At 42.5% G+C, this 26,951-nt stretch overlaps 2 protein-coding genes across 2 annotated transcripts in view; one reads left to right on the forward strand and one right to left on the reverse strand.

The window, feature by feature from the left end:
* The window catches only part of LOC134813725 (NECAP-like protein CG9132), a 38,844-nt gene extending 18,344 nt beyond the window's left edge, over nt 1-20,500 (forward strand). Inside the window, exons 4-9 of the mRNA XM_063821593.1 lie at nt 14,202-14,318; nt 15,252-15,333; nt 15,956-16,058; nt 16,322-16,502; nt 19,036-19,159; nt 19,316-20,500. Of these exons, the coding sequence (XP_063677663.1) occupies nt 14,202-14,318; nt 15,252-15,333; nt 15,956-16,058; nt 16,322-16,502; nt 19,036-19,159; nt 19,316-19,370 (662 nt within the window). The 3' untranslated portion in view covers nt 19,371-20,500. The remainder of the gene's footprint in view (nt 1-14,201; nt 14,319-15,251; nt 15,334-15,955; nt 16,059-16,321; nt 16,503-19,035; nt 19,160-19,315) is intronic.
* An 82-nt stretch (nt 20,501-20,582) lies between these two features.
* On the reverse strand, nt 20,583-26,932 carry LOC134814012 (transcription initiation factor TFIID subunit 1-like). Its single transcript, XM_063821972.1, has 7 exons — nt 26,831-26,932; nt 26,410-26,612; nt 24,177-24,389; nt 22,826-23,059; nt 22,589-22,690; nt 22,141-22,364; nt 20,583-21,926 (listed from the first exon to the last, which is right to left on the reverse strand). The coding sequence occupies exons 1-7, from the start codon at nt 26,852-26,854 to the stop codon at nt 20,875-20,877; spliced, it is 2,052 nt and encodes a 683-aa protein (XP_063678042.1). The 5' UTR covers nt 26,855-26,932; the 3' UTR covers nt 20,583-20,874.
* Between the last annotated feature and the right edge of the window lie 19 nt (nt 26,933-26,951).

Here is a 26,951-nt window from a genome sequence, read left to right on the forward strand (position 1 = left end):
GGTGACTGGTCTCACTAAAACAAACAGGGTGGTGACTGGTCTCACTAAAACAAACAGGGTGGTGACTGGTCTCACTAAAACAAACAGGGTGGTGACTGGTCTCACTAAAACAAACAGGGTGGTGACTGGTCTCACTAAAACAAACAGGGTGGTGACTGGTCTCACTAAAACAAACAGGGTGTTGACTGGTCTCACTAAAACAAACAGGCTGGTGACTGGTCTCATTAAAACAAACAGGGTGGTGACTGGTCTCATTGAAACAAACAGGGTAGTGACTGGTCTAACTAAAACAAACAGGGTGGTGACTAGTCTCACTAAAACAAACAGGGTGGTGACTGGTCTCACTAAAACAAACAGGGTGGTGACTGGTCTCACTAAAACAAACAGGGTGGTGACTGGTCTCACTAAAACAAACAGGGTGGTGACTTGTCTCACTAAAACAAACAGGGTGGTGACTGGTCTCACTAAAACAAACAGGGTGGTGACTGGTCTCACTAAAACAAACAGGGTGGTGACTGGTCTCACTAAAACAAACAGGGTGGTGACTGGTCTCACTAAAACAAACAGGGTGGTGACTGGTCTCACTAAAACAAACAGGGTGGTGACTGGTCTCACTAAAACAAACAGGGTGGTGACTGGTCTCACTAAAACAAACAGGGTGGTGACTGGTCTCACTAAAACAAACAGGGTGGTGACTGGTCTCACTAAAACAAACAGGGTGGTGACTGGTCTCACTAAAACAAACAGGGTGGTGACTGGTCTCATTAAAACGAACAGGGTGGTGACTGGTCTCATTAAAAACAAACAGTGTGGTGACTGGTCTAACTAAAACAAACAGGGTGGTGACTGGTCTCACTAAAACAAACAGGGTGGTGACTGGTCTCACTAAAACAAACAGGGTGGTGACTGGTCTCATTAAAACAAACAGGGTGGTGACTGGTCTCATTGAAACAAACAGGGTGGTGACTGGTCTCATTGAAACAAACAGGGTGGTGACTGGTCTCACTAAAACAAACAGGGTGGTGACTGGTCTCACTAAAACAAACAGGGTGGTGACTGGTCTCATTAAAACAAACAGGGTGGTGACTGGTCTCATTGAAACAAACAGGGTGGTGACTGGTCTCACTAAAACAAACAGGGTGGTGACTGGTCTCACTAAAACAAACAGGGTGGTGACTGGTCTCATTGAAACAAACAGTGTGGTGACTGGTCTCACTAAAACAAACAGGGTGGTGACTGGTCTCATTGAAACAAACAGGGTGGTGACTGGTCTCATTAAAACAAACAGTGTGGTGACTGGTCTCACTAAAAACAAACAGGGTGGTGACTGGTCTCACTAAAAACAAACAGGGTGGTGACTGGTCTCATTAAAACAAACAGGGTGGTGACTGGTCTCACTAAAAACAAACAGGGTGGTGACTGGTCTCACTAAAAACAAACAGGGTGGTGACTGGTCTCATTAAAACAAACAGGGTGGTGACTGGTCTCATTGAAACAAACAGGGTGGTGACTGGTCTCATTGAAACAAACAGTGTGGTGACTGGTCTAACTAAAACAAACAGGGTGGTGACTGGTCTCATTAAAACAAACAGGGTGGTGACTGGTCTCATTAAAACAAACAGGGTGGTGACTGGTCTCATTGAAACAAACAGGGTGGTGACTGGTCTCATTGAAACAAACAGGGTGGTGACTGGTCTCATTGAAACAAACAGTGTGGTGACTGGTCTAACTAAAACAAACAGGGTGGTGACTGGTCTCACTAAAACAAACAGGGTGGTGACTGGTCTCACTAAAACAAACAGGGTGGTGACTGGTCTCATTGAAACAAACAGTGTGGTGACTGGTCTCACTAAAACAAACAGTGTGGTGACTGGTCTCACTAAAACAAACAGTGTGGTGACTGGTCTCACTAAAACAAACAGTGTGGTGACTGGTCTCACTAAAACAAACAGGGTGGTGACTGGTCTCACTAAAACAAACAGGGTGGTGACTGGTCTCACTAAAACAAACAGGGTGGTGACTGGTCTCACTAAAACAAACAGGGTGGTGACTGGTCTCATTGAAACAAACAGTTTGGTGACTGGTCTCATTGAAACAAACAGTTTGGTGACTGGTCTCATTAAAACAAACAGTGTGGTGACTGGTCTCACTAAAACAAACAGTATGGTGACTGGTCTCATTAAAACAAACAGGGTGGTGACTGGTCTCATTGAAACAAACAGGGTAGTGACTGGTCTCACTAAAAACAAACAGGGTGTTGACTGGTCTCACTAAAACAAACAGGGTGGTGACTGGTCTCACTAAAACAAACAGGGTGGTGACTGGTCTCATTGAAACAAACAGGGTGGTGACTGGTCTCACTAAAACAAACAGGGTGGTGACTGGTCTCACTAAAACAAACAGGGTGTTGACTGGTCTCACTAAAAACAAACAGGGTGGTGACTGGTCTCACTAAAACAAACAGGGTGGTGACTGGTCTCACTAAAACAAACAGGGTGGTGACTTGTCTCACTAAAACAAACAGGGTGGTGACTGGTCTCATTAAAACAAACAGGGTGGTGACTGGTCTCACTAAAACAAACAGGGTGGTGACTGGTCTCATTGAAACAAACAGGGTGGTGACTGGTCTCATTGAAACAAACAGGGTGGTGACTGGTCTCACTAAAACAAACAGGGTGGTGACTGGTCTCATTAAAACAAACAGGGTGGTGACTGGTCTCACTAAAACAAACAGGGTGGTGACTGGTCTTACTAAAACAAACAGGGTGGTGACTGGTCTCACTAAAACAAACAGGGTGGTGACTGGTCTCACTGAAACAAACAGGGTGGTGACTGGTCTCATTGAAACAAACAGGGTGGTGACTGGTCTCATTAAAACAAACAGGGTGGTGACTGGTCTCATTAAAACAGACAGGGTGGTGACTGGTCTCACTAAAACAAACAGGGTGGTGACTGGTCTCACTAAAACAAGCAGTGTGGTGACTGGTCTAACTAAAACAAACAGGGTGGTGACTGGTCTAACTAAAACAAACAGGGTGGTGACTGGTCTCATTGAAACAAACAGGGTGGTGACTGGTCTCATTAAAACAAACAGGGTGGTGACTGGTCTCACTAAAAACAAACAGGGTGGTGACTGGTCTCACTAAAACAAACAGGGTGGTGACTGGTCTCACTAAAAACAAACAGGGTGGTGACTGGTCTAACTAAAACAAACATGGTGGTGACTGGTCTCACTAAAACAAACAGGGTGGTGACTGGTCTCATTGAAACAAACAGGGTGGTGACTGGTCTAACTAAAAACAAACAGGGTGGTGACTGGTCTCACTAAAACAAACAGGGTGGTGACTGGTCTCATTGAAACAAACAGGGTGGTGACTGGTCTCACTAAAAACAAACAGGGTGGTGACTGGTCTCACTAAAACAAACAGGATGGTGACTGGTCTCACTAAAACAAACAGGGTGGTGACTGGTCTCATTGAAACAAACAGGGTGGTGACTGGTCTCACTAAAACAAACAGGGTGGTGACTGGTCTCACTAAAACAAACAGGGTGGTGACTGGTCTCATTGAAACAAACAGGGTGGTGACTGGTCTCGCTAAAACAAACAGGGTGGTGACTGGTCTCACTAAAACAAACAGGGTGGTGACTGGTCTCACTAAAACAAACAGGTTGGTGACTGGTCTCACTAAAACAAACAGGGTGGTGACTGGTCTCATTGAAACAAACAGGGTGGTGACTGGTCTCACTAAAACAAACAGGGTGGTGACTGGTCTCACTAAAACAAACAGGGTGGTGACTGGTCTCACTAAAACAAACAGGGTGGTGACTGGTCTCATTGAAACAAACAGGGTGGTGACTGGTCTCACTAAAACAAACAGGGTGGTGACTGGTCTCATTGAAACAAACAGGGTGGTGACTGGTCTCACTAAAACAAACAGGGTGGTGACTGGTCTCACTAAAACAAACAGGGTTGTGACTGGTCTCACTAAAACAAACAGGGTGGTGACTGGTCTCATTGAAACAAACAGGGTGGTGACTGGTCTCACTAAAACAAACAGGGTGGTGACTGGTCTCACTAAAACAAACAGGTTGGTGACTGGTCTCACTAAAACAAACAGGGTGGTGACTGGTCTCATTGAAACAAACAGGGTGGTGACTGGTCCCATTAAAACAAACAGGGTGGTGACTGGTCTCACTAAAACAAACAGGGTGGTGACTGGTCTCACTAAAACAAACAGGGTGTTGACTGGTCTCACTAAAACAAACAGGGTGGTGACTGGTCTCACTAAAAACAAACAGGGTGGTGACTGGTCTCACTAAAACAAACAGGGTGGTGACTGGTCTCATTGAAACAAACAGGGTGGTGACTGGTCTCACTAAAACAAACAGGGTGGTGACTGGTCTCACTAAAACAAACAGGGTGGTGACTGGTCTCATTGAAACAAACAGGGTGGTGACTGGTCTCACTAAAACAAACAGGGTGGTGACTGGTCTCACTAAAACAAACAGGTTGGTGACTGGTCTCACTAAAACAAACAGGGTGGTGACTGGTCTCATTGAAACAAACAGGCTGGTGACTGGTCTCATTGAAACAAACAGGGTGGTGACTGGTCTCACTAAAACAAACAGGGTGGTGACTGGTCTCACTAAAACAAACAGGGTGGTGACTGGTCTCACTAAAACAAACAGGGTGGTGACTGGTCTCACTAAAACAAACAGGGTGTTGACTGGTCTCACTAAAACAAACAGGGTGGTGACTGGTCTCACTAAAAACAAACAGGGTGGTGACTGGTCTCACTAAAACAAACAGGGTGGTGACTGGTCTCATTGAAACAAACAGGGTGGTGACTGGTCTCACTAAAACAAACAGGATGGTGACTGGTCTCACTAAAACAAACAGGGTGGTGACTGGTCTCACTAAAACAAACGGTGTGGTGACTGGTCTCACTAAAACAAACAGGGTGGTGACTGGTCTCGCTAAAACAAACAGGGTGGTGACTGGTCTCATTAAAACAAACAGGGTGGTGACTGGTCTCACTAAAACAAACAGGGTGGTGTCGGGTCTCACTAAAAACAAACAGGGTGCTGACTGGTCTCACTAAAACAAACAGGGTGGTGACTGGTCTCATTAAAACAAACAGGGTGGTGACTGGTCTAACTAAAACAAACAGGGTGTTGACTGGTCTCACTAAAACAAACAGGGTGGTGACTGGTCTCACTAAAAACAAACAGGGTGGTGACTGGTCTCACTAAAACAAGCAGGGTGGTGACTTGTCTCACTAAAAACAAACAGGGTGGTGACTGGTCTCACTAAAAACAAACAGGGTGGTGACTGGCTCACTAAAACAAACATGGTGGTAACTACTGAGTCACTGACTGGTCTAACTAAAACATGAACTCATCAAATTGTCTTCTTATCTCGGTCAACAGAGCTTTGTGTCACACCAGAATATGTGCTCATCAATTTACTTACTTTAAGTTTAGTTTATTCAAAAGAGAAAGTGAGCTTTTTCTCTTGTTCACCCCAACATAGGACTCAGGACTTACACATTTGAATATATTATGCCAGTCTAGAAAAATTAATTCTCAACAAAAAAACTTTTCTGATGAGGTTCAGAAGTGTTGGAGAAGGAATTCAAATCATTTGCCAAAAACATAATAAACTTTTAAAAATATATGGTAACCTTCAACTCTACCGCTGAGTCAGGCAACCAATAAGACAGAGCACATTAATTAATATAATAAATATAACTATCAACAACTATTATGATGCCAAAATGAATCATTATAACAAACTGCAAACGAAGGTAGAAACTGTACGCTGTAAAGTAAACGCAGTCCACTGTTAATAAGAAGCTGTGGGCTGTAAAGTAAACACAGACCACTCATTGTCTGATAGTACGAGTATTGTCACTTTGTTACTACTCCCTGTTTGAAGAGGTCTCCAGACATTACACATCATGTCGTTGTGCTTTAGTATTGTCAGTTTTCCTTCTACTTATTCTCATTTCATTATTTTATGTGGTGAGGAATAGTACAATTAAATGTACAGTTGAACAATACCTACCCGTCTACTTAATTCTGAAGTTAACACACAAGAAACCTATAAATATTATTATACAGTGTTCAACTTTTATTCTGTATTTTTCTTCTGTATTTTTCAATTATTTAAAAATTATAAGGGAGTCTTTGGAACATTTTTTGAACATTTAAAATATAATTTGGAACATTGGATTACGATAACATTACAATAGCGTTATGTGGTGGACCACCAAATAAAGACGCCCTACAGTTTTTAAATATATCAAACGCGCTTAAGTTATTGCTTTTCAACGAGCTTGGACAGTATTTATGTGTTAAGCCAGGTATACTTTCATCAGCACGATTTTCAAAACTTTTGATCGTGTATCTAACGTGACTTAACCCCAATAGGTCAACAACACAATTTAGACAAGATCTGTAGAAGCAAAATAAGTCTCTGAATTGAAAACAATGACGATTACATCACTCTTTGATTTTCTTTCAGTTAAAAAAACTGTCCATAAATCATAATTAGGATAACAATCTTGAAAATAAACAATCTTGAAAATAAACAATCTTGAAAATAAATAATCTTGAAAATAAACAATCTTGAAAATGAACAATCTTGAAAATAAACAATCTTAAAATTTCTTTAGTCTTAGATAATATTGCAATTGTTTATATTATTGACCTACTCTCAGCAACCACAGTATGAATTATAGGCTGGTATAATTATTGAGGTTCATTGTTGACCCGCCTCCACCAGGGCTCATGAATCAACCACCTTTGCCGTCTTTCCTCCACAGCACATTCCTTCAACACCACCGGCCCTCCAGTAGATTCTCCCTCCAGTGTTATACATTTGTTAGTGGAAGTGTTCTTGATCTGTTTGGTGGTCTCATCGTATTCAAACTTCTGAGGTCCCATGGGCTTCCTTTCTGGTAGATAGTTTTCATGACAAATGTATGCTATTATTTCAGAGTCGCTTTTTGTATTTAAACAATGTGTAGCGCCCTGAAAGGCGGTGACGTGGATTGCACCGTTTTTAGAGAAACTCAGTAAATGTTTATCGAAAAAGTACACATTTTCTTTTCTGCATGATAGCTCTGTTACTAATTTCCTATCAACAACAGACAGACAGAATCTCTTAAGATACGCTGATTGAATTTCGCCCACGTGCACATAACCGGGGGTATCATAAAACTTGTAATGGTGACTTGAATGAACATTCTTCAAATACCAGTCATAGTCTCTGGGACACTTAGAGTATTCAAACGTCTGCTGCATTATTTTAGCTAAATCGAAAACAGGATTAAACGAACTTTCGCCCAAATAAGTTGTATTGAGAAAGAACCTCTGCTCTGCTGGATCCCTGATAAAGTTAGTTATTTCTGCATAATTTTCGTCCTCCAACTTTTTAATGAGACCATTCGATTCTTTCATGTATCTTTGAAGGGAAATGTCATTACCATTTGTATGAAGAACCTGAGAACAGGGGGGTACCCAAAGTCCATCACCACACAACCACACTCTCAGTGATAACCTGTTATTTTCAATACCCCACGAAGTACTAACTATTGAGGCAGGATACAAGTCTACAAGAGTAGTTTTATACGCTGCAAGTGCACCTCCCGCTAGGGAGGCGGTTAAATAAGGTTCAGTAACATTATCCTCCGGGGGTCCTGTGAAATAGAACTGTATCATTCCCAGTCCACTGGTCATCTGGATTCCGTACGGCTGCACTACGTCCTGGTGTTGCTCCTCATAATCTTTTTCTCCCATCATGTGGACTAATGGGATTGCCACAGCTGCTGGTTTATGTTTTAAAATGTCTAGCAGTGGTTGCAGCCATATTTCTGAGACCTCCATGTGACTGTCTAATATAGCTATAACATCACCTGTGGCCGCACGTATTCCTGCATAGCGTGCGTTAGCTATACCTACACTAACGTTTTTCCTAATCATACGCACGGGAATACCAACAACCCTACAATATTCCAGTATCTCTAGACTGTCATCTTTATCGCTACCATCATCTATCAACAGTATCTCATGCAGCAAATCAGATGGGGTCCTCTCAATGATGGTCGTTAAGGCTCGATACAGAAGCAGCAACAACTCGTTTTTGTAAGTAATCAGCACAGTGACACGTTCCGAGTAGGCCCTGTCTAAATAGTCCAGACATTTGATATTTGGAGGGGGTTTACTAGCTGGAAGTAGACCATGTTTTCCACCCCAGTGTAAGGCAATGTCCCTGTGGTAATAGTCCGAGAGAGATTTGATTTCCTTTGGAGTGAGATTTTCCAACTGTTCATTGTACTTGAATTCAGTTTGACGCATAAGGCGGTACTTTTCTATCTGGTTTGTGTCCCGAGGTAGTTGCTTGTGGTAGAATGCAGTACTGAGTTGGGTAACAGGAAGGTGTGTTAGGAAATAACACGTAATCAGGATAAGAAGGAGAATTGTCAGCATTATTCTCGGTTTGTATCTCAGTGTCACTCTCATGACCTTATCTGAAGTAAAAGTGTTAGTTTGAATTAAAATACTAAATACGCTGAATTTTGTGGTCACTGTATCAATATGAAAACGTAGAGAGTGATGGATTTTAAATTACAATTTCAATGTAGATGGTCCAATTCTCAACAGCTAATACAATACACTATACAGTTATGCTGGAGAAATGCTTTAAGCTGTTGCCGGGGGAAATTCAGCAAGCTTTAAATAAGGTGTCAACGATAAAACTGGAGTAAGCTGGCTAAATAGTGCAGTGGTTAATTATCACAAACATGCGGTAAGTTATTACAAATATGCGGTACAATATGTCGTACGTGCATGTTGCATACTCCTAGTACTTACAATAATCAATCGTGAATACTTAAGAATGTGACTCGAACAACCTACACGGAATAAACACGTATTTCAAGGTGATGTCCAACCAATGAACCATTTGATGTTTAAAATTCTTTACAGTTGCAGTATAGAAATTGTATAATGTAACAAAGTAAAAAGGATACGAATAGTGCAAATAAACAGGTGAACAAGTGACAGTAGTACGAGTAGGAAACAGGTAAACGTTTGCAACGCCTCGCTGAACGTAGCGTAATTAGTAATTACATTCCACAGCTTGGTTATCTAGACAATTACAAAATTGTAGACGGTAACTCTGAAAGTTACGCGATATTAATTTCTTAATTATGATAATTACTTAATCATGTCAAGCAGCAGAGCAGTTTAATCGTTCAAAGTTCACCGGCAAATCTAAAACAATCCTGTCGTGACGTCACAGTATTACTGTGACGTCACAATATTGGAAACAAAGTAAACAACACTGAGATTAAGAAATAACAAATAAAAACAACAACCAGCTTCTCAGTACAATTCCAGGAAACATTTGGCAGCACTAGGTTTTGGATCATACCATTTGTGAAGAATCACCGCACTTAGATCTCGCCGTGTTTGGTCGGTTTTGGAATTAGGGAGCAAACTTGTCACATAGATCCAGGATCGAGACCAGATATACACTATGCACTATACAGGGTGGCCCAAAGTGAACGGCCACCCTGTTTACCGGACAATTAGGCTGGGTGCTAGGATATGGGACACACTTGAAACTACCACCCCCCCCCACCCCCCCCCCCCCCCCCCCCTAAGAAAACTAGAGAATCAAAAAATCTGCCTAAAGAGATTTTAGCAGAGTGTGAATCATCATTCATTGTGCTCCTGCTGTAGACTCGTAATAATCATTATTCTACACTTATCTCATGATGACACAGATTACTTAGTACTAACTGACAGCTCCTTTACTAATACAATACGTATCACATATCATAGCATCAACAGATCATAGCATCTTATTGACTTAAAAATAAGGAATTTAAAGAAAGCACGTACTTTAGAATATGTTTCTATAGTAATAGTAGTAGTTACTATTATTAACATAGTGGCTTTAAGTTGTATTTATAAATGAGTGATGGTATAGTTTAAACTACTACATAAATCATAATATTTATATTGTTTATAATATCCGAACTCAAGTAGTCTGGAAATTGACTTCATAGTAGACGATTTTACTTCCACTCAGTTTTTTAAACCAGGACCAAGGGCAGAATCCCTTCCCTCCGTCCCTCCCCTTTCCTCCGTCCCTTCCCTTCCCTCCGTCCCTCCCCTTCCCTCCGTCCCTCCCCTTCCCTCCGTCCCTCCCCTTCCCTCCGTCCATCCCCTTCCTCCTCTTCCCTCCGTCCCCTCTCCCTTCCCTCCGTCCCTCCCTTTCCCTCCGTCCTTCCCCTTCCCTCCGTCCCTCCCCTTCCCTCCGTCCCTCATCTTCCCTCCGTCCCTCTCCTTCCCTCCGTCCCTCCCCATCCCTCCGTCCCTCCCCTTCCCTCCGTCCCTCCTCTTCCCTCCGTCCCTCCTCTTCCCTCCGTCCCTCCCCTTCCCTCCGTCCCTCCTCTTCCCTCCGTCCCTCTCCTTCCCTCCGTCCCTCCCACTCCCCCCTTCCCTCCCCTTCCCTCCGTCCCTCCTCTTCCCTCCGTCCCTCCCCTTCCCTCCGTCCTCCCCTTCCCTCCGTCCCTTCCCCTTCCCTCCGTCCCTCCCCTTCCCTCCGTCCCTCCCCTTCCCTCCGTCCCTCCTCTTCCCTCCGTCCCTCCCCTTCCCTCCGTCCCTTCCCTTCCCTCCGTCCCTCCTCTTCCCTCCGTCCCTCCCACTCCCCCCTTCCCTCCGTCCCTCCTCTTCCCTCCGTCCCTCTCCTTCCCTCCGTCCCTCCCCTTCCCTCCGTCCCTCCCCTTCCCTCCGTCCCTCCCCTTCCCTCCGTCCCTCCCCTTCCCTCCGTCCCCTCCTCTTCCCTCCGTCCCTCCCCTTCCCTCCGTCCCTCCTCTTCCCTCCGTCCCTCCTCTTCCCTCCGTCCCTCCCACTCCCCCCCTTCCCTCCGTCCTTCCTCTTCCCTCCGTCCCTCCCCTTCCCTCCGTCCCTCCCCTTCCCTCCTCTTCCCTCCGTCCCTCTCCTTCCCTCCGTCCCTCCCCTTCCCTCCGTCCCTCCCCTTCCCTCCGTCCTCCCCTTCCCTCCGTCCCTCCCCTTCCCTCCGTCCCTCCCCTTCCCTCCGTCCCTCCTCTTCCCTCCGTCCCTCCTCTTCCCTCCGTCCCTCCTCTTCCCTCCGTCCCTCCCACTCCCCCCTTCCCTCCGTCCCTCCTCTTCCCTCCGTCCCTCCCCTTCCCTCCGTCCCTCTCCTTCCCTCCTCTTCCCTCCGTCCCTCCCACTCCCCCCCTTCCCTCCGTCCCTCCTCTTCCCTCCGTCCCTCTCCTTCCCTCCGTCCCTCCCCTTCCCTCCGTCCCTCCCCTTCCCTCCGTCCCTCCCCTTCCCTCCGTCCCTCCCACTCCCCCCCTTCCCTCCGTCCCTCCTCTTCCCTCCGTCCCTCTCCTTCCCTCCGTCCCTCCCCTTCCCTCCTCTTCCCTCCGTCCCTCCCACTCCCCCCCTTCCCTCCGTCCCTCCTCTTCCCTCCGTCCCTCTCCTTCCCTCCGTCCCTCCCCTTCCCTCCGTCCCTCCCCTTCCCTCCGTCCCTCCCACTCCCCCCCTTCCCTCCGTCCCTCCCCTTCCCTCCGTCCCTCCCTCCTCTTCCCTCCGTCCCTCCCACTCCCCCCTTCCCTCCGTCCCTCCTCTTCCCTCCGTCCCCTCCTTCCCTCCGTCCCTCCCCTTCCCTCCGTCCCTCCCCTTCCCTCCGTCCCTCCCCTTCCCTCCGTCCCTCCTCTTCCCTCCGTCCCTCCTCTCCTCCGTCCCCCCTTCCCTCCGTCCCTCCTCTTCCCTCCGTCCCTCTCCTTCCCTCCGTCCCTCCCCTTCCCTCCGTCCCTCCCCTTCCCTCCGTCCCTCCTCTTCCCTCCGTCCCTCCCCTTCCCTCCGTCCCTCCTCTTCCCTCCGTCCCTCCCCTTCCCTCCGTCCCTCCCCTTCCCTCCGTCCCTCCCCTTCCCTCCGTCCCTCCCACTCCCCCCTTCCCTCCGTCCCTCTTGTTTACTTGTGTTTACTTGTGTTTACTTGTGTTTACTTGTGTTTACTTGTGTTTACTTGTGTTTACTTGTGTTTACTTGTGTTTACTATTAAATCATGTTTACTTGTGCCTGCTCTAACCAGTCTGAGCCTCTCCCGAGCCTAAACATTATTTGTCGCCATAGTTTTTATTTAGGCTCATTGATGTGTAATTACTTACTTACTTAAGGTATTTAAATTCACTGTTCGTCATAGAATTCAAACGTAATTAGTTTTTACGAATATGATATCGTCTGTCTTTACCTTCGTAGGCAACAACAAGTCGTTTGTCTCCATTGTGAAAGCATCTTATTAAAACTATTTGTTACTTTTACAAAGAATTACAAGAGTAATTATATCACAATGGTTAGTAGTTCATCTAATTAATACTTCAACTAATTGATAGTGCAGCCCACTATTGATCTCAGCTTTAATTAAGTTCTTTAAATTTATAGCCCCCTTTTCTTTGACAAGGTATCACAACAACTAGACTTAGTCTCAATATTGTTCTAGACGGAACAAGTTTGATAAAACACATCATTATTCTCGTAACCCAAAAGGTATCCTAACATCCGATTCGTAATCTCAAGCCGCAATTAATCTTAAAAAGGCTCATATCAGAGAGTTAGGATTTCCAGATTTTATTGAGCTTGTGTAAGTCATTACTACTGTGTAAGTCATTACCCTCTCTGATCTCCCTGTATGTGTTCTAGGTACAGTGTACAGTGTACAGTGTACAGTGTGCAGTGTGCACAGTACAGTGTGCACAGTACAGTGTGCACAGTACAGTGTGCACAGTACAGTGTGCACAGTACAGTGTGCACAGTACAGTGTGCACAGTACAGTGTGCACAGTACAGTGTGCACAGTACAGTGTGCACAGTACAGTGTGCACAGTACAGTGTGCAACACAATATATTCTCTCAGAATTATGACGTATCGTTCTAAAGGTATGACTCAGGCTAAATTTCCATATTTGAAATAACGTCACCCTGATATTGGAGTCACGTTAACACCTCCTGATCATTGAGTAGAACTTGTTGTAAACTTGATGATGTACGTGTCTGACCTATAATTGCAGTGCATCATTTAAATGTTGCGTAATAAAAGGTTACTAGCTACCAGTCACCAAGGTTACTAGCTACCAGTCACCAAGGTTACTAGCTACCAGTCACCAAGGTTACTAGCTACCAGTCACCAAGGTTACTAGCTACCAGTCACCAAGGTTACTAGCTACCAGTCACCAAGGTTACTAGCTAGCAGTCACCAAGGTTACTAGCTACCAGTCACCATGGTTACTAGCTACCAGTCACCAAGGTAACTAGCTACCAGTCACCAAGGTAACTAGCTACCAGTCACCAAGGTTACTAGCTACCAGTCACCAAGGTAACTAGCTACCAGTCACCAAGGTTACTAGCTAGCAGTCACCAAGGTAACTAGCTACCAGTCACCAAGGTTACTAGCTACCAGTCACCAAGGTTACTAGCTACCAGTCACCAAGGTAACTAGCTACCGGTCACCAAGGTAACTAGCTACCAGTCACCAAGGTAACTAGCTACCGGTCACCAAGGTTACTAGCTACCAGTCACCAAGGTAACTAGCTACCAGTCACCAAGGTTACTAGCTACCAGTCACCAAGGTTACTAGCTACCAGTCACCAAGGTTACTAGCTACCAGTCACCAAGGTAACTAGCTACCAGTCACCAAGGTTACTAGCTACCAGTCACCAAGGTTACTAGCTACCAGTCACCAAGGTTACTAGCTACCAGTCACCATGGTTACTAGCTACCAGTCACCAAGGTAACTAGCTACCAGTCACCAAGGTTACTAGCTACCAGTCACCAAGGTTACTAGCTACCAGTCACCAAGGTTACTAGCTACCAGTCACCAAGGTTACTAGCTACCAGTCACCAAGGTTACTAGCTACCAGTCACCAAGGTTACTAGCTACCAGTCACCAAGGTTACTAGCTACCAGTCACCAAGGTTACTAGCTACCAGTCACCAAGGTTACTAGCTACCAGTCACCAACAAGCCCCGTTCATTTATAACGTATTGTAAAATCTGCAACTATCCAACACATTTTACAGTCGAAAGAATATAAAATCTTAAAATATTTGTAAATTCTTCGGGTAAACAATCCCCTGACGGTAAATAAAATCGTTAATTCTCAGGTAAACTATTCGGAGAATGTCCTATAGACGACTGGCCGAGTGTAACAGCAGTAGAAGCGGTCCTTGATAGCAGCAGATATTTCGTTTTGCGGCTGGTTGATCCTATGGATACTAGCGGTGAGTAGCTAATCTATCCATTACTTAATCCAGTAATTAACTAATTAACTAATTAGCTAATTATAAGAAGATTATTTACAAATTATTCTAGTTTTTAACTGTCACGGATTAAAATGAAGACTATTGAGTATTGCTGAGGAGCAGGTTTATATTGCCATGTGAAATATCACAGTTACTATTATCTAGTGATTATTATTATCTATAATGTAAGTTAGTTTTGGGATTTGTAGGCGTGTAGGAGTATTAAACCGGTTTTAAGGTTCCAACTTTACAACTTACTGTGGGATCCAATCAAATTCGAGGATTAATGTCAGGTGTAAGATAACACTCATTGCAGGCATGTCATTAAGCTAACCACTAATCGTATATAATGTATTGTTAGTAAAAACAATCAACTTTCTGGAGTACAACATACCATGATAATATGTTAAGTATAACAATTCATTTGGCAAGTAGGGGTTTAAATTTCGGAGTCTTTTCAATATATTTTTATTGTGCCTGCAGCTACAATGTTAAATTGCATTATATGCTTTGTGTAGGAGCGCATGTCGTTTTCAAATAACAAAAGTATTGTCAAATATGTAGCTTACATATTTGGGGAACCTATTTCTATAAATGATTCGAGGACCTTTGAGTCGTACTGGGAAAATCAGGCAGCTAAATTACCTTAATCAAGGCTAATGTTTAAGAGTTTATACAAAACATGTGATTTATTTTTAGATCGCATATTTTTCTGTTGTGTATATAATATTATGACTGATAAATCACGTTTTCAATCAAGAATGCAGTCGCAGCTCTGAACTTTACCGATACTGCCATCCAAGTTTGAAATGTTGCTTGTCTGTTAATTCTATTATTTCAATATTGCATGATATTCCAATCCTTGTCATATTTTTCAACCAATATTCTTATACGGATATTTTCACATTTCAGGGCGACATGCTTTTATAGGTGTAGGATTTGCAGATAGAGGCGACTCATTCGATTTCAACGTAGCTATCTCAGATCATTTTAAGTAAGTCAACTTTATTACCTTCCAAATAAACGACTAGCGTGGTTACATAACGCGTCGGACTGGTTTTAAGGACTTTATTTTTAATGCTCAATATCAGCTAATCATGATGTGCCCACAAAATGGTCGACAATGAATAGGATCGTAGTCGTAGCGCGCTACTACTCTACTATTACAAAAGTGTCCAAGTTCTCGCGCGCACAAGCGATCACGGACCAGCTAGCTAGATCAGCCATAGGACCTCAAATAGGATGGGCGATATCAGATTAAACCACGCTAGAACTGCTGTATCACGTACGCTGCGGCCTGTGCGTGCTTATTCTGTACTTACTCTGTGGCAGGGTGATGCAACAAACACGCGAGGGCTCGTCCAATTTCTAGCTACATGCTATGCTGCTCCGGCCTCTCACCACACAATTATAAGTCCCTGAGGATACAGTTTGTTTGTTATCATACGCAAGTCTAAAAGTCAATAGTGGTCATTGCACGATAATCACCAACTTTTGTAGTGAATCTGAGATTTAACTGACATGAGTGTTGTAAGTTTAACTTAAAATCTGGTTGAACTGACACCAGTAACCACTGAACACGTCAGAAATGTTGTTGACAAACCTCTTAATCTTAGGTGGCTAAAACAAAGCAAAGAAATCGAGAAAGAAGACCAGAACCCTAAGCCAGTAGTGGACTTGTCCTTGAAAGCAGGGCAAACGATCACTATCAATTTGAAGGTAAGATTTTAAGATAATTTTTCTGACTAGATGCAGACTAATTGAAACAATTCGGAGTAAATTGAATTTAACTTGTATTGTGAAATTTTGAGGAGTTTTATTTTTACTTTATCTCTGCCATTTTAATCATAGACATTTTCAGTTTTCGCCGTGGCGAAAATTGCGAGAATATTTCATCATTTTTCTCAAAATGCTGAAGTGAATAAAACACATTTAATCGCACACACAAAATATCGGAGCTATAAAAATAATACTCCTGCCAGAACAAGAGCGGTATAGACCCGGACAGAGTCGAGAGAAGGGGTTCTGATCAGAAACCCCGACCCAGTGGCGGCGGTGGCGGCGGCGGCGGCGGCTTTACCGGCTTCCTGCCCCCTCCTCCCGGCTCACTTAACACCAGGGTTCCCCTTCCCGGGGTTAAAGCTACCAGCAAACAGGAACTCGGTGAGCTGGGAACTTTCACTATCAAATGTTAATTAACATGATATTTAAAATATGCCTAAAATCTAGTGGGCGGTATAATGCCTTTATGTTTATATTTATAATGGATATAATTACAACTTTAAGAGCTGAAAATATTTGTACCTGAAGCCTTCAGGCTAGGACACAGGTGCTATTTACCTGAAGCCTTCAGGCTAGGACACAGGTGCTATTTCCTGAAGCCTTCAGGCTAGGACACAGGTGCTATTTACCTGAAGCCTACAGGCTAGGACACAGGTGCTATTTACCTGAAGCCTTCAGGCTAGGACACAGGTGCTATTTACCTGAAGCCTTCAGGCTAGGACACAGGTGCTATTTCCTGAAGCCTTCAGGCTAGGACACAGGTGCTATTTACCTGAAGCCTTCAGGCTAGGACACAGGTGCTATTTACCTGAAGCCTTCAGGCTAGGACACAGGTGCTATTTACCTGAAGCCTTCAGGCTAGGACACAGGTGCTATTTCCTGAAGCCTACAGGCTAGGACACAGGTGCTATTTACCTGAAGCCTACAGGCTAGGACACAGGTGCTATTTACCTGAAGCCTTCAGGCTAGGACACAGGTGCTATTTACCTGAAGCCTTCAGGCTAGGACACAGGTGCTATTTACCTGAAGCCTTCAGGCTAGGACACAGGTGCTATTTACCTGAAGCCTTCAGGCTAGGACACAGGTGCTATTTACCTGAAGCCTTCAGGCTAGGACACAGGTGCTATTTCCTGAAGCCTTCAGGCTAGGACACAGGTGCTATTTACCTGAAGCCTTCAGGCTAGGACACAGGTGCTATTTACCTGAAGCCTTCAGGCTAGGACACAGGTGCTATTTACCTGAAGCCTTCAGGCTAGGACACAGGTGCTATTTACCTGAAGCCTACAGGCTAGGACACAGGTGCTATTTACCTGAAGCCTTCAGGCTAGGACACAGGTGCTATTTACCTGAAGCCTTCAGGCTAGGACACAGGTGCTATTTACCTGAAGCCTTCAGGCTAGGACACAGGTGCTATTTCCTGAAGCCTACAGGCTAGGACACAGGTGCTATTTACCTGAAGCCTACAGGCTAGGACACAGGTGCTATTTACCTGAAGCCTTCAGGCTAGGACACAGGTGCTATTTACCTGAAGCCTTCAGGCTAGGACACAGGTGCTATTTACCTGAAGCCTTCAGGCTAGGACACAGGTGCTATTTACCTGAAGCCTTCAGGCTAGGACACAGGTGCTATTTCCTGAAGCCTACAGGCTAGGACACAGGTGCTATTTACCTGAAGCCTTCAGGCTAGGACACAGGTGCTATTTACCTGAAGCCTTCAGGCTAGGACACAGGTGCTATTTACCTGAAGCCTTCAGGCTAGGACACAGGTGCTATTTCCTGAAGCCTACAGGCTAGGACACAGGTGCTATTTACCTGAAGCCTTCAGGCTAGGACACAGGTGCTATTTACCTGAAGCCTTCAGGCTAGGACACAGGTGCTATTTACCTGAAGCCTTCAGGCTAGGACACAGGTGCTATTTACCTGAAGCCTTCAGGCTAGGACACAGGTGCTATTTACCTGAAGCCTTCAGGCTAGGACACAGGTGCTATTTCCTGAAGCCTTCAGGCTAGGACACAGGTGCTATTTACCTGAAGCCTACAGGCTAGGACACAGGTGCTATTTACCTGAAGCCTACAGGCTAGGACACAGGTGCTATTTACCTGAAGCCTTCAGGCTAGGACACAGGTGCTATTTACCTGAAGCCTTCAGGCTAGGACACAGGTGCTATTTACCTGAAGCCTACAGGCTAGGACACAGGTGCTATTTACCTGAAGCCTTCAGGCTAGGACACAGGTGCTATTTACCTGAAGCCTACAGGCTAGGACACAGGTGCTATTTACCTGAAGCCTACAGGCTAGGACACAGGTGCTATTTACCTGAAGCCTTCAGGCTAGGACACAGGTGCTATTTACCTGAAGCCTTCAGGCTAGGACACAGGTGCTATTTACCTGAAGCCTTCAGGCTAGGACACAGGTGCTATTTACCTGAAGCCTACAGGCTAGGACACAGGTGCTATTTACCTGAAGCCTTCAGGCTAGGACACAGGTGCTATTTACCTGAAGCCTACAGGCTAGGACACAGGTGCTATTTACCTGAAGCCTACAGGCTAGGACACAGGTGCTATTTACCTGAAGCCTTCAGGCTAGGACACAGGTGCTATTTACCTGAAGCCTTCAGGCTAGGACACAGGTGCTATTTACCTGAAGCCTTCAGGCTAGGACACAGGTGCTATTTACCTGAAGCCTTCAGGCTAGGACACAGGTGCTATTTACCTGAAGCCTTCAGGCTAGGACACAGGTGCTATTTACCTGAAGCCTTCAGGCTAGGACACAGGTGCTATTTACCTGAAGCCTACAGGCTAGGACACAGGTGCTATTTACCTGAAGCCTTCAGGCTAGGACACAGGTGCTATTTACCTGAAGCCTACAGGCTAGGACACAGGTGCTATTTCACTTTTTACATTTTTGGCTCCACAGGACCCTTGTTCAGAGCAGGTGGTACTCCCATGCCTCATGATGTTCCTGCTCCTTCACCTGTAGGCTTTAGACAGGAGCCTACAACCGAGAACTTGCTTGACGATGATTGGGGCGCCTTTTCATCGTAAGTACAACTACATACATTGACAATTATTGTTACAATTGATGTAACAGTGGACATTGATTTATAACTAGTTTGGGTGAAATATGAGCGGCGAATAATAATAATAGTTTTTGAAAAGCTGTTTATTATAAACAATCTTTATGCCCAATTTTTCAGATCCACGAAAGAAGGCAACAGCTCAAATCAGAACAACTGGGTTTCTTTCTCATAAAACAGCACAGACTTTCCTTTTTGTTTGCAAAATGTACAAATAGCACCTCGTAATGTGTGCATAATGTAAGCATAATTAATACATTGTTTATACACATAATGTAAGCATAATTAATGAATTGTTTATGCATTATAAGTTCCTTATAGTTCTTACTTATATTTGCATTCGATTTCTCTGCGCAAAGATATTTAAATATTTTAAATAATGCAATCTTGTTTATACACGCCTAATACATATCGCTTTTATGTTAAAGTATTGTAAATGTAATGTAACTTAATGTCACATTCATAGTTATTTTTCGGATGATTCAGTTTGATAGGATAATATGATTGATAATATAAATCAATTTTAATTTCTAACCTGAAACAACGCTAAAAAGTGCTCCAGTTTTTGTTTTAGTAAGATACCATTGCTATATAGAATGTTACATTTCGTTTATTTTTTGAAAACACCAAGATTGTAAATTGTAATTAGAACTCTTTTCACTGAGTTGAACTCAGGCGGTTTTAATGGGCAATTAGTTAATTAGTTAACTTGTTGGTTAATGTTTTTATGATTGTTCTTTTAATTGTGTTCAGGGAACCAATTTTGTTTTCAACTGGTCATGTCGTACTTTCGGAAGATTTTAGAAAGATGATTATCAATGATCGGTTTCGTGTCAAAATTTGAAAGCTTCTTGTATATGGGAGACATGGAGGTATTATGAATGTTACTTATACATTATAAATACTGTTCTTTTCTGGCTTATTGAGATACCATTTCGTTAGGATAAGATCGAAGAATCACATTATCAGGTGATTAAGAATTTTCGTCATACCATTTGCATTCTCACTTCTGCTTGTAGCTTGTCACATCCTATCTGTCCCCTCCGGCTTCAGACACTTCTACTTGAAGGGACTTATAACATGTGACAAGTCACGAGCTGTTTAGTCAAGTCTTGTTTTTGTTGTCTGCAGTCATGTTTTGCACGTGCGCGCGCGTTTGTGGAAGATGATGCAGAAGTTAGATCATACTTAAAATTTAAATGCTATCCCTCCGCGTTGATGATAGTTTTTACATTATGAAAATATGTTGAGACATTGATAATAAAGTTATCTATACAATTAGAAATTCAGTTCAGATTTCGTCGAGATGTTTGTTTTCATTGTTAATCAAGGGAATGCAAATATTTTGACAAGCATTGCCAGTGATGAGTCAATTAAAAAACGTAAAGGGGGTATAAAGGCTTGCCAACACTGATAGTATCAATAAAAGTCATATATCATCACAATACCTACAACAAATATTATAAACAAATAGTAAGCAAATACCACAATATAAAGCCGTAGTACATACATAATCATATGACATTACAGTGGAGCTAACACAGTGTAATTTCCTCCAGTCTGCGCCGTGTACGTTTATATAGGCGCGCGGCGCAGACTGGACGAAATTACACTGTGTAAGCTCGATCCAGTGTAATTTAATATGTATGTACTACGGCTTTATGATCACTGGAAGTACTTTAACTCCCCGGAAGGTTTTCTTCCTCACTAGACATGTCCAAAGTGGTTGTGTTAATCTCGGAGGTTACTGAAGGGAGTGTGGTGGAATTGAAGGAAGAGGAGGAGGAAGCTAGTGATTGGTTCACCATACTAGCTTTTGATTGGTCCGTTATCACATCAGGACTAGCTTTTGATTGGTCCATTATCACATCAGGATTAGCTTTTGATTGGTTCATTAAATCAGGTTTTGTACTTGTGATTGGTTCTTCATATTTCGGCTCATACACATTGGGTTGAGTGATGAATATAGACTCCGAAGTGCCGATAACAATTTCGTCGTCGGATGATTTGTTCTCGTGGACTGATGATTGTGCGCTGTTGTAGTTACGATTATTTAGATTGTTAATATTGTGGTGTATTTGTTGCTCGTATACATTCTCAGAAATGCAGGAGCCTATGCTGGAGGGCGTGGTCGAACAGAACAGGCTGTCGATCCGGCGAACCAGGGATTCTCTTTTGTCAAGATCTGGGGTGTTTTCTCTGCCGAACACTTGTTTAGAGGGGTCTATATTTTGAGGGAACTTTTCGTTTTCTAGATCGACTTTTTTATTTTGAGATGATTTTGATGGATTTTCTGTGGCGTTGCTTACATCTTCGATTTCACTTGAGACATGATGCTTTGCGTTATGTTCGTAAACAGATATCATACCACAATCCGGTTCTATTTCATGATTATTACCATCATTTGAAGTTATATTGTGTTTGAAATTTGGAGAACGGGATATCACAATGAGCGATGATTCTGTGTCCGAATCAGAAGATGATTTTATTTCATCACTCGCTGACGAGTTTTCTTTTGGTGTCTCTTTTTCTCTTCTATTATGGTTAACAGACTGCTTGAAAGTGTGAACGCTCATGTTCACTACAGCGTTTTGTTCCCTTTCTGGATCCGAGGTGAAGAGTTGAGAAACCGGGCTAGCTATTGGATTTATTCCTAAATTGCCAGATTTTCTTAGTGATTGAAGAACTTCTAATATTGATCCTTGCTCTGCATCAAGTCGTCTCTTTGACCCTGAAATTACTCTAATTCTACTTTACTCATCGTTTTTCAAACAAATTAAAATAAAAGACGAAATGTTAAATGTCATGCATTGAATATAGAAATATCGTTGTAATTTTGAATTATCAAATAAGTACACCATACACTGAGAAAAGTAGTTGACTATTATTAACAATAATGCAATGGTTACATGATCTAATTCCAGGGATCAGAGCTCAAAACCCACCTGTAACCCTACGACCTGTCACGTGATCTCCTGTCACGTTATCTCCTGTCACGTGGTCTCCTGTCACGTGATCTCCTGTCACGTTATCTCCTGTCACGTGGTCTCCTGTCACGTGATCTCCTGTCACGTGATCTGTTTTGTCAAACTGACCCCCAGACTCTTGCAAAGTATACGGAGCTACTGCTCTAGTGCTTCTCCCTGGTTTGTGTGTCAATTGTTCCGCCCTGGTCGAATTGTCGGGATTAAACTGGATTTAACAATTATTATTAGCCGTGTTCTATAACTATTAAAGTATAAGATATTGATAAAATACGTTTCTGAAATAAACACACGAAAATTGACATTGCTAATAATAATATGCTGGATAGCAGTATAGTAAAGTAATTTCTATTCTTGCCCTAACTAGAGTATCTAGTATCTACATTTCGGTTGTACAATCGTTATTTACACATGAGTGAGACGACATTCGTTTTCTCCCAATTTTCGGTTCATTTTTGCCCATTTTCTTGTTCTGTATGATTCTGATGGTATCGTATTAGATAAAGAACTCCTGAAAAATGGGTCATATAATAATTGTGTCATACTCTAAATTATTAATCTAACTAAAATATGAACTGAAATTAAGACCGGGATGGCACATTTCCAATAATTGTAATCTTAAGTTTAAAGCATTCATGCTACAAACCCTTCTTTAACCCCAGCTGCTTCACCCCTTTCACTGGCGACACACGCAACTAAATTGGCAACTTCTAGTTCCACCTGCTTAAATTCACTTTCACTTTCACTTTCAGTCGACATCAAGTTGTCAGTGATAGTGGTGCTGCTATAAGATTCAGCCCCACTCGAGGAGGATGCTCCTGTACTTTTAACGTACGCTCTGACAGCTTCTGATTTAGCTGGTTTCGTCGGAGAATTCTCTCTGTTAAAATATGTTAAAATATGTTAAGATATGTTAAAATATGTGAAGGATGCACTGGTTAAGTTGTAAGTTATCCAAAATGCAAAATAATTGGGACGAAATATCAAATAGGCGAACTTTTAACTCTTTCCTTGTTTTAAGTTCACAATACATGATAATATGAACTTAAAGTTAAAAGGTTTATTAACTGGGAACAATTATTCATTTATATAATCCATGCTCGATCAGTACCTGCATGATAAATCATCAGCTGAGGTCCTTTTGGTTGACCCTATATGTTTTAAAGTTATCTTTAGTAATTGCATATTAGTAATAATGCATATTAGTAATAATTGCATATTAGTAATAAATAAAAATACTATTTTACCTTTATCACGTGAAATGTTGTGCTGTCACGTGAACTGTATTATCTAAACCTTAGCATTGTTCTTTTCAGGGCCTTTTTCGGTTCTCCACGGTCGACACTGATTAACCTGCACTAACTTTAACCTGCACTTACTTTAACCTGCACTTACTTTAACCTGTACTAACTTTAACCTGCACTTACTTTAACCTGCACTTACTTTAACCTGCACTTACTTTAACCTGCACTTACTTTAACCTGCACTTACTTTAACCTGCACTTACTTTAACCTGCACTTACTTTAACCTGCACTTACTTTAACCTGCACTTACTTTAACCTGCACATACTTTAACCTGCACTTACTTTAACTTGCACTTACTTTAACCTGCACTTGCTTTAACCTGCACTTGCTTTAACCTGCACTTGCTTTAACCTGCACTTGCTTTAACCTGCACTTACTTTAACCTGCACTTACTTTAACCTGCACTTACTTTAACCTGCACTTACTTTAACCTGCACTTACTTTAACCTGCACTTACTTTAACCTGCACTTACTTTAACCTGCACTTACTTTAACCTGCACTTACTTTAACCTGCACTTACTTTAACCTGCACTTACTTTAACCTGCACTTACTTTAACCTGCACTTACTTTAACCTGCACTTACTTTAACCTGCACTTACTTTAACCTGCACTTACTTTAACCTGCACTTACTTTAACCTGCACTTACTTTAACCTGCTAAAAGATATAAATATTGTCACGTGATAATACCTCTGATCGTGGTTCTGAGACTTTAGATCGTGGATAGCAATGTTCACAGCCCGTTGCCTGGTTTGTCTGTTACCAGTGGTCGGTCTTGAGTTACCAGTGGTCGGTCTTGAGTTACCATTTTGGCTGCTGTTTGATCTTCTCATGGCGTTATTGTGTTTGGGTCTTTGTGGTACTCGTTGCATTACATGACGTTGTGTACTTTCACCGTTTATCCTGCGTAAAAACGTTCGTATCAATAATCCAAAGGTGGCTCATAAATTATGAATACCGAATATAAGAATTGATTTCGTATTGGGTAACTGAATACTATAATTGATGATTCGGTTACCCCAATTTTCACAGTCCACACTGTGCCTACAAAACGATGATATAAAAACAATATCATTAAACATCTCGATCTTATCTAGCTTATAGAAAGTGCCTCGCACGGTAGCAGCAACCTTTATTTTGTACCTGTTTATAGAACGGTAGCAGCAACCTTTATTTTGTACCTGTTTATAGAACGGTAGCAACAACCTTTATTTTGTACCTGTTTATAGAACGGTAGCAGCAACCTTTATTTTGTACCTGTTTATAGAACGGTAGCAGCAACCTTTATTTTGTACCTGTTTATAGAACGGTAGCAACAACCTTTATTTTGTACCTGTTTATAGAACGGTAGCAGCAACCTTTATTTTGTACCTGATTATATTGGGGTAAGGAGCTGGAACGGTAACAACAACCTTTATTTTGTACCTGTTTATATTGGGATAAGGAGCTGGAACGGTAGCAGCAACCTTTATTTTGTACCTGTTTATATTGGGATAAGGAGCTGGAACGGTAACAACAACCTTTATTTTGTACCTGTTTATATTGGGATAAGGAGCTGGAACGGTAGCAGCAACCTTTATTTTGTACCTGTTTATATTGGGATAAGGAGCTGGAACGGTAACAACAACCTTTATTTTGTACCTGTTTATATTGGGATAAGGAGCTGGAACGGTAGCAGCAACCTTTATTTTGTACCTGTTTATATTGGGATAAGGAGCTGGAACGGTAACAACAACCTTTATTTTGTACCTGTTTATATTATAGAGCTTTCATCCAAATAATTATATATTATATCAAAATCTACGAGGCACAAGTAGTCTCTATTCTACTCTACAACTGCAACTCCTGGGCTGCACCACTAGCTTCGTTGAATGAACTTGATATTGCTCATCGCAAACACCTCCGAAGAATCCTCAACATCAGATGGCCTACTGGGGTTATTTCTAATGAGGCACTCTATGCTCGTTGTTATGTCACTCCCTTGTCTGTGAGAGTCTCTAAGTTTCGATGGAGAATGTTAGGACATATCTTAAGAGGACAGGAAGACTCACCAGCATACACCTCTATGTTATTTGCTATAAATTCTGATATTTTTATGGAAGGGAGACGGGGTAGACCATGTTTAAACTTATTAGATGTTATTAGAAAAGACTTGACTAGTAGAAATCTTGATATTAGACTTAAGAATTTGACTGATTTCGAAGACCTTAGATTTTTGGCTTTAGATAGGGAGGAGTGGAAGAAGTTAGAAGATGGTTGATGTTTTTTGTTTTCTTTTTTATGCGTTTTGATATCTATAAGGTGCCTAGGATGCTCTTTTAAAGAGATATTTCGTACTTTGAAAGATTTACTACTACTACTTATATTATATTGGGATAAGGAGCTGGAACGGTAGCAGCAACCTTTATTTTGTACCTGTTTATAGTGGGATAAGGAGCTGGAACGGTAGCAGCAACCTTTATTTTGTACCTGTTTATAGAACGGTAGCAGCAACCTTTATTTTGTACCTGTTTATAGAACGGTAGCAGCAACCTTTATTTTGTACCTGTTTATATTGGGATAAGGAGCTGGAACGGTAACAACAACCTTTATTTTGTACCTGTTTATATTGGGATAAGGAGCTGGAACGGTAACAACAACCTTTATTTTGTACCTGTTTATATTGGGATAAGGAGCTGGAACGGTAGCAGCAACCTTTATTTTGTACCTGTTTATATTGGGATAAGGAGCTGGAACGGTAACAACGACCTTTATTTTGTACCTGTTTATATTGGGATAAGGAGCTGGAACGGTAGCAGCAACCTTCATTTTGTACCTGTTTATATTGGGATAAGGAGCTGGAACGGTAACAACAACCTTTATTTTGTACCTGTTTATATTGGGATAAGGAGCTGGAACGGTAGCAGCAACCTTTATTTTGTACCTGTTTATAGTGGGATAAGGAGCTGGATCTCTTGTCGAAACTGGAAGTATCGTTTTCCTGTTACTGGATTTCTTAGTCTCCATACCAAAGATGGAGAGGAAGCAGAGTTTAAAGGAGGAAGCTACTTCGTATAACCAACAATAGTACGCGACTGATATTATCAGGGCAAAGCAGGCCAAGCTGATTACAATCACCGCTCCCATCTGAGGGTGAAAATTCAATCTTTATCACGATCTACTAACAACTCTCTCTCTCTCCCTCTCTTCAATCTTTATCACGATCTACTTACAGCGATTTATTCTATGCAGGAGGTTTTTAATTTCATGTCATGAAACAGAACAAATATAATTGCAATTTCACCCTTAAGTCATATAATTAATCGAATTAACTTCACCATGCTGCTTGAAATGAAATCACTTACAAAGCTCCAGTCGAAATCCTCCATAACTTCCCAGTTGCAACCGATCCCCCAAATAATATGAACTGTAAGCTGGACAGCTAGAAAGTGACACTACTGACTACTGAGCTGCATGTAGTTGTAC

Source organism: Bolinopsis microptera, chromosome 4 (assembly GCF_026151205.1).
Source record: "Bolinopsis microptera isolate Bmic1 chromosome 4, MBARI_Bmic_1.0, whole genome shotgun sequence".
Lineage (NCBI taxonomy): Eukaryota > Metazoa > Ctenophora > Tentaculata > Lobata > Bolinopsidae > Bolinopsis > Bolinopsis microptera.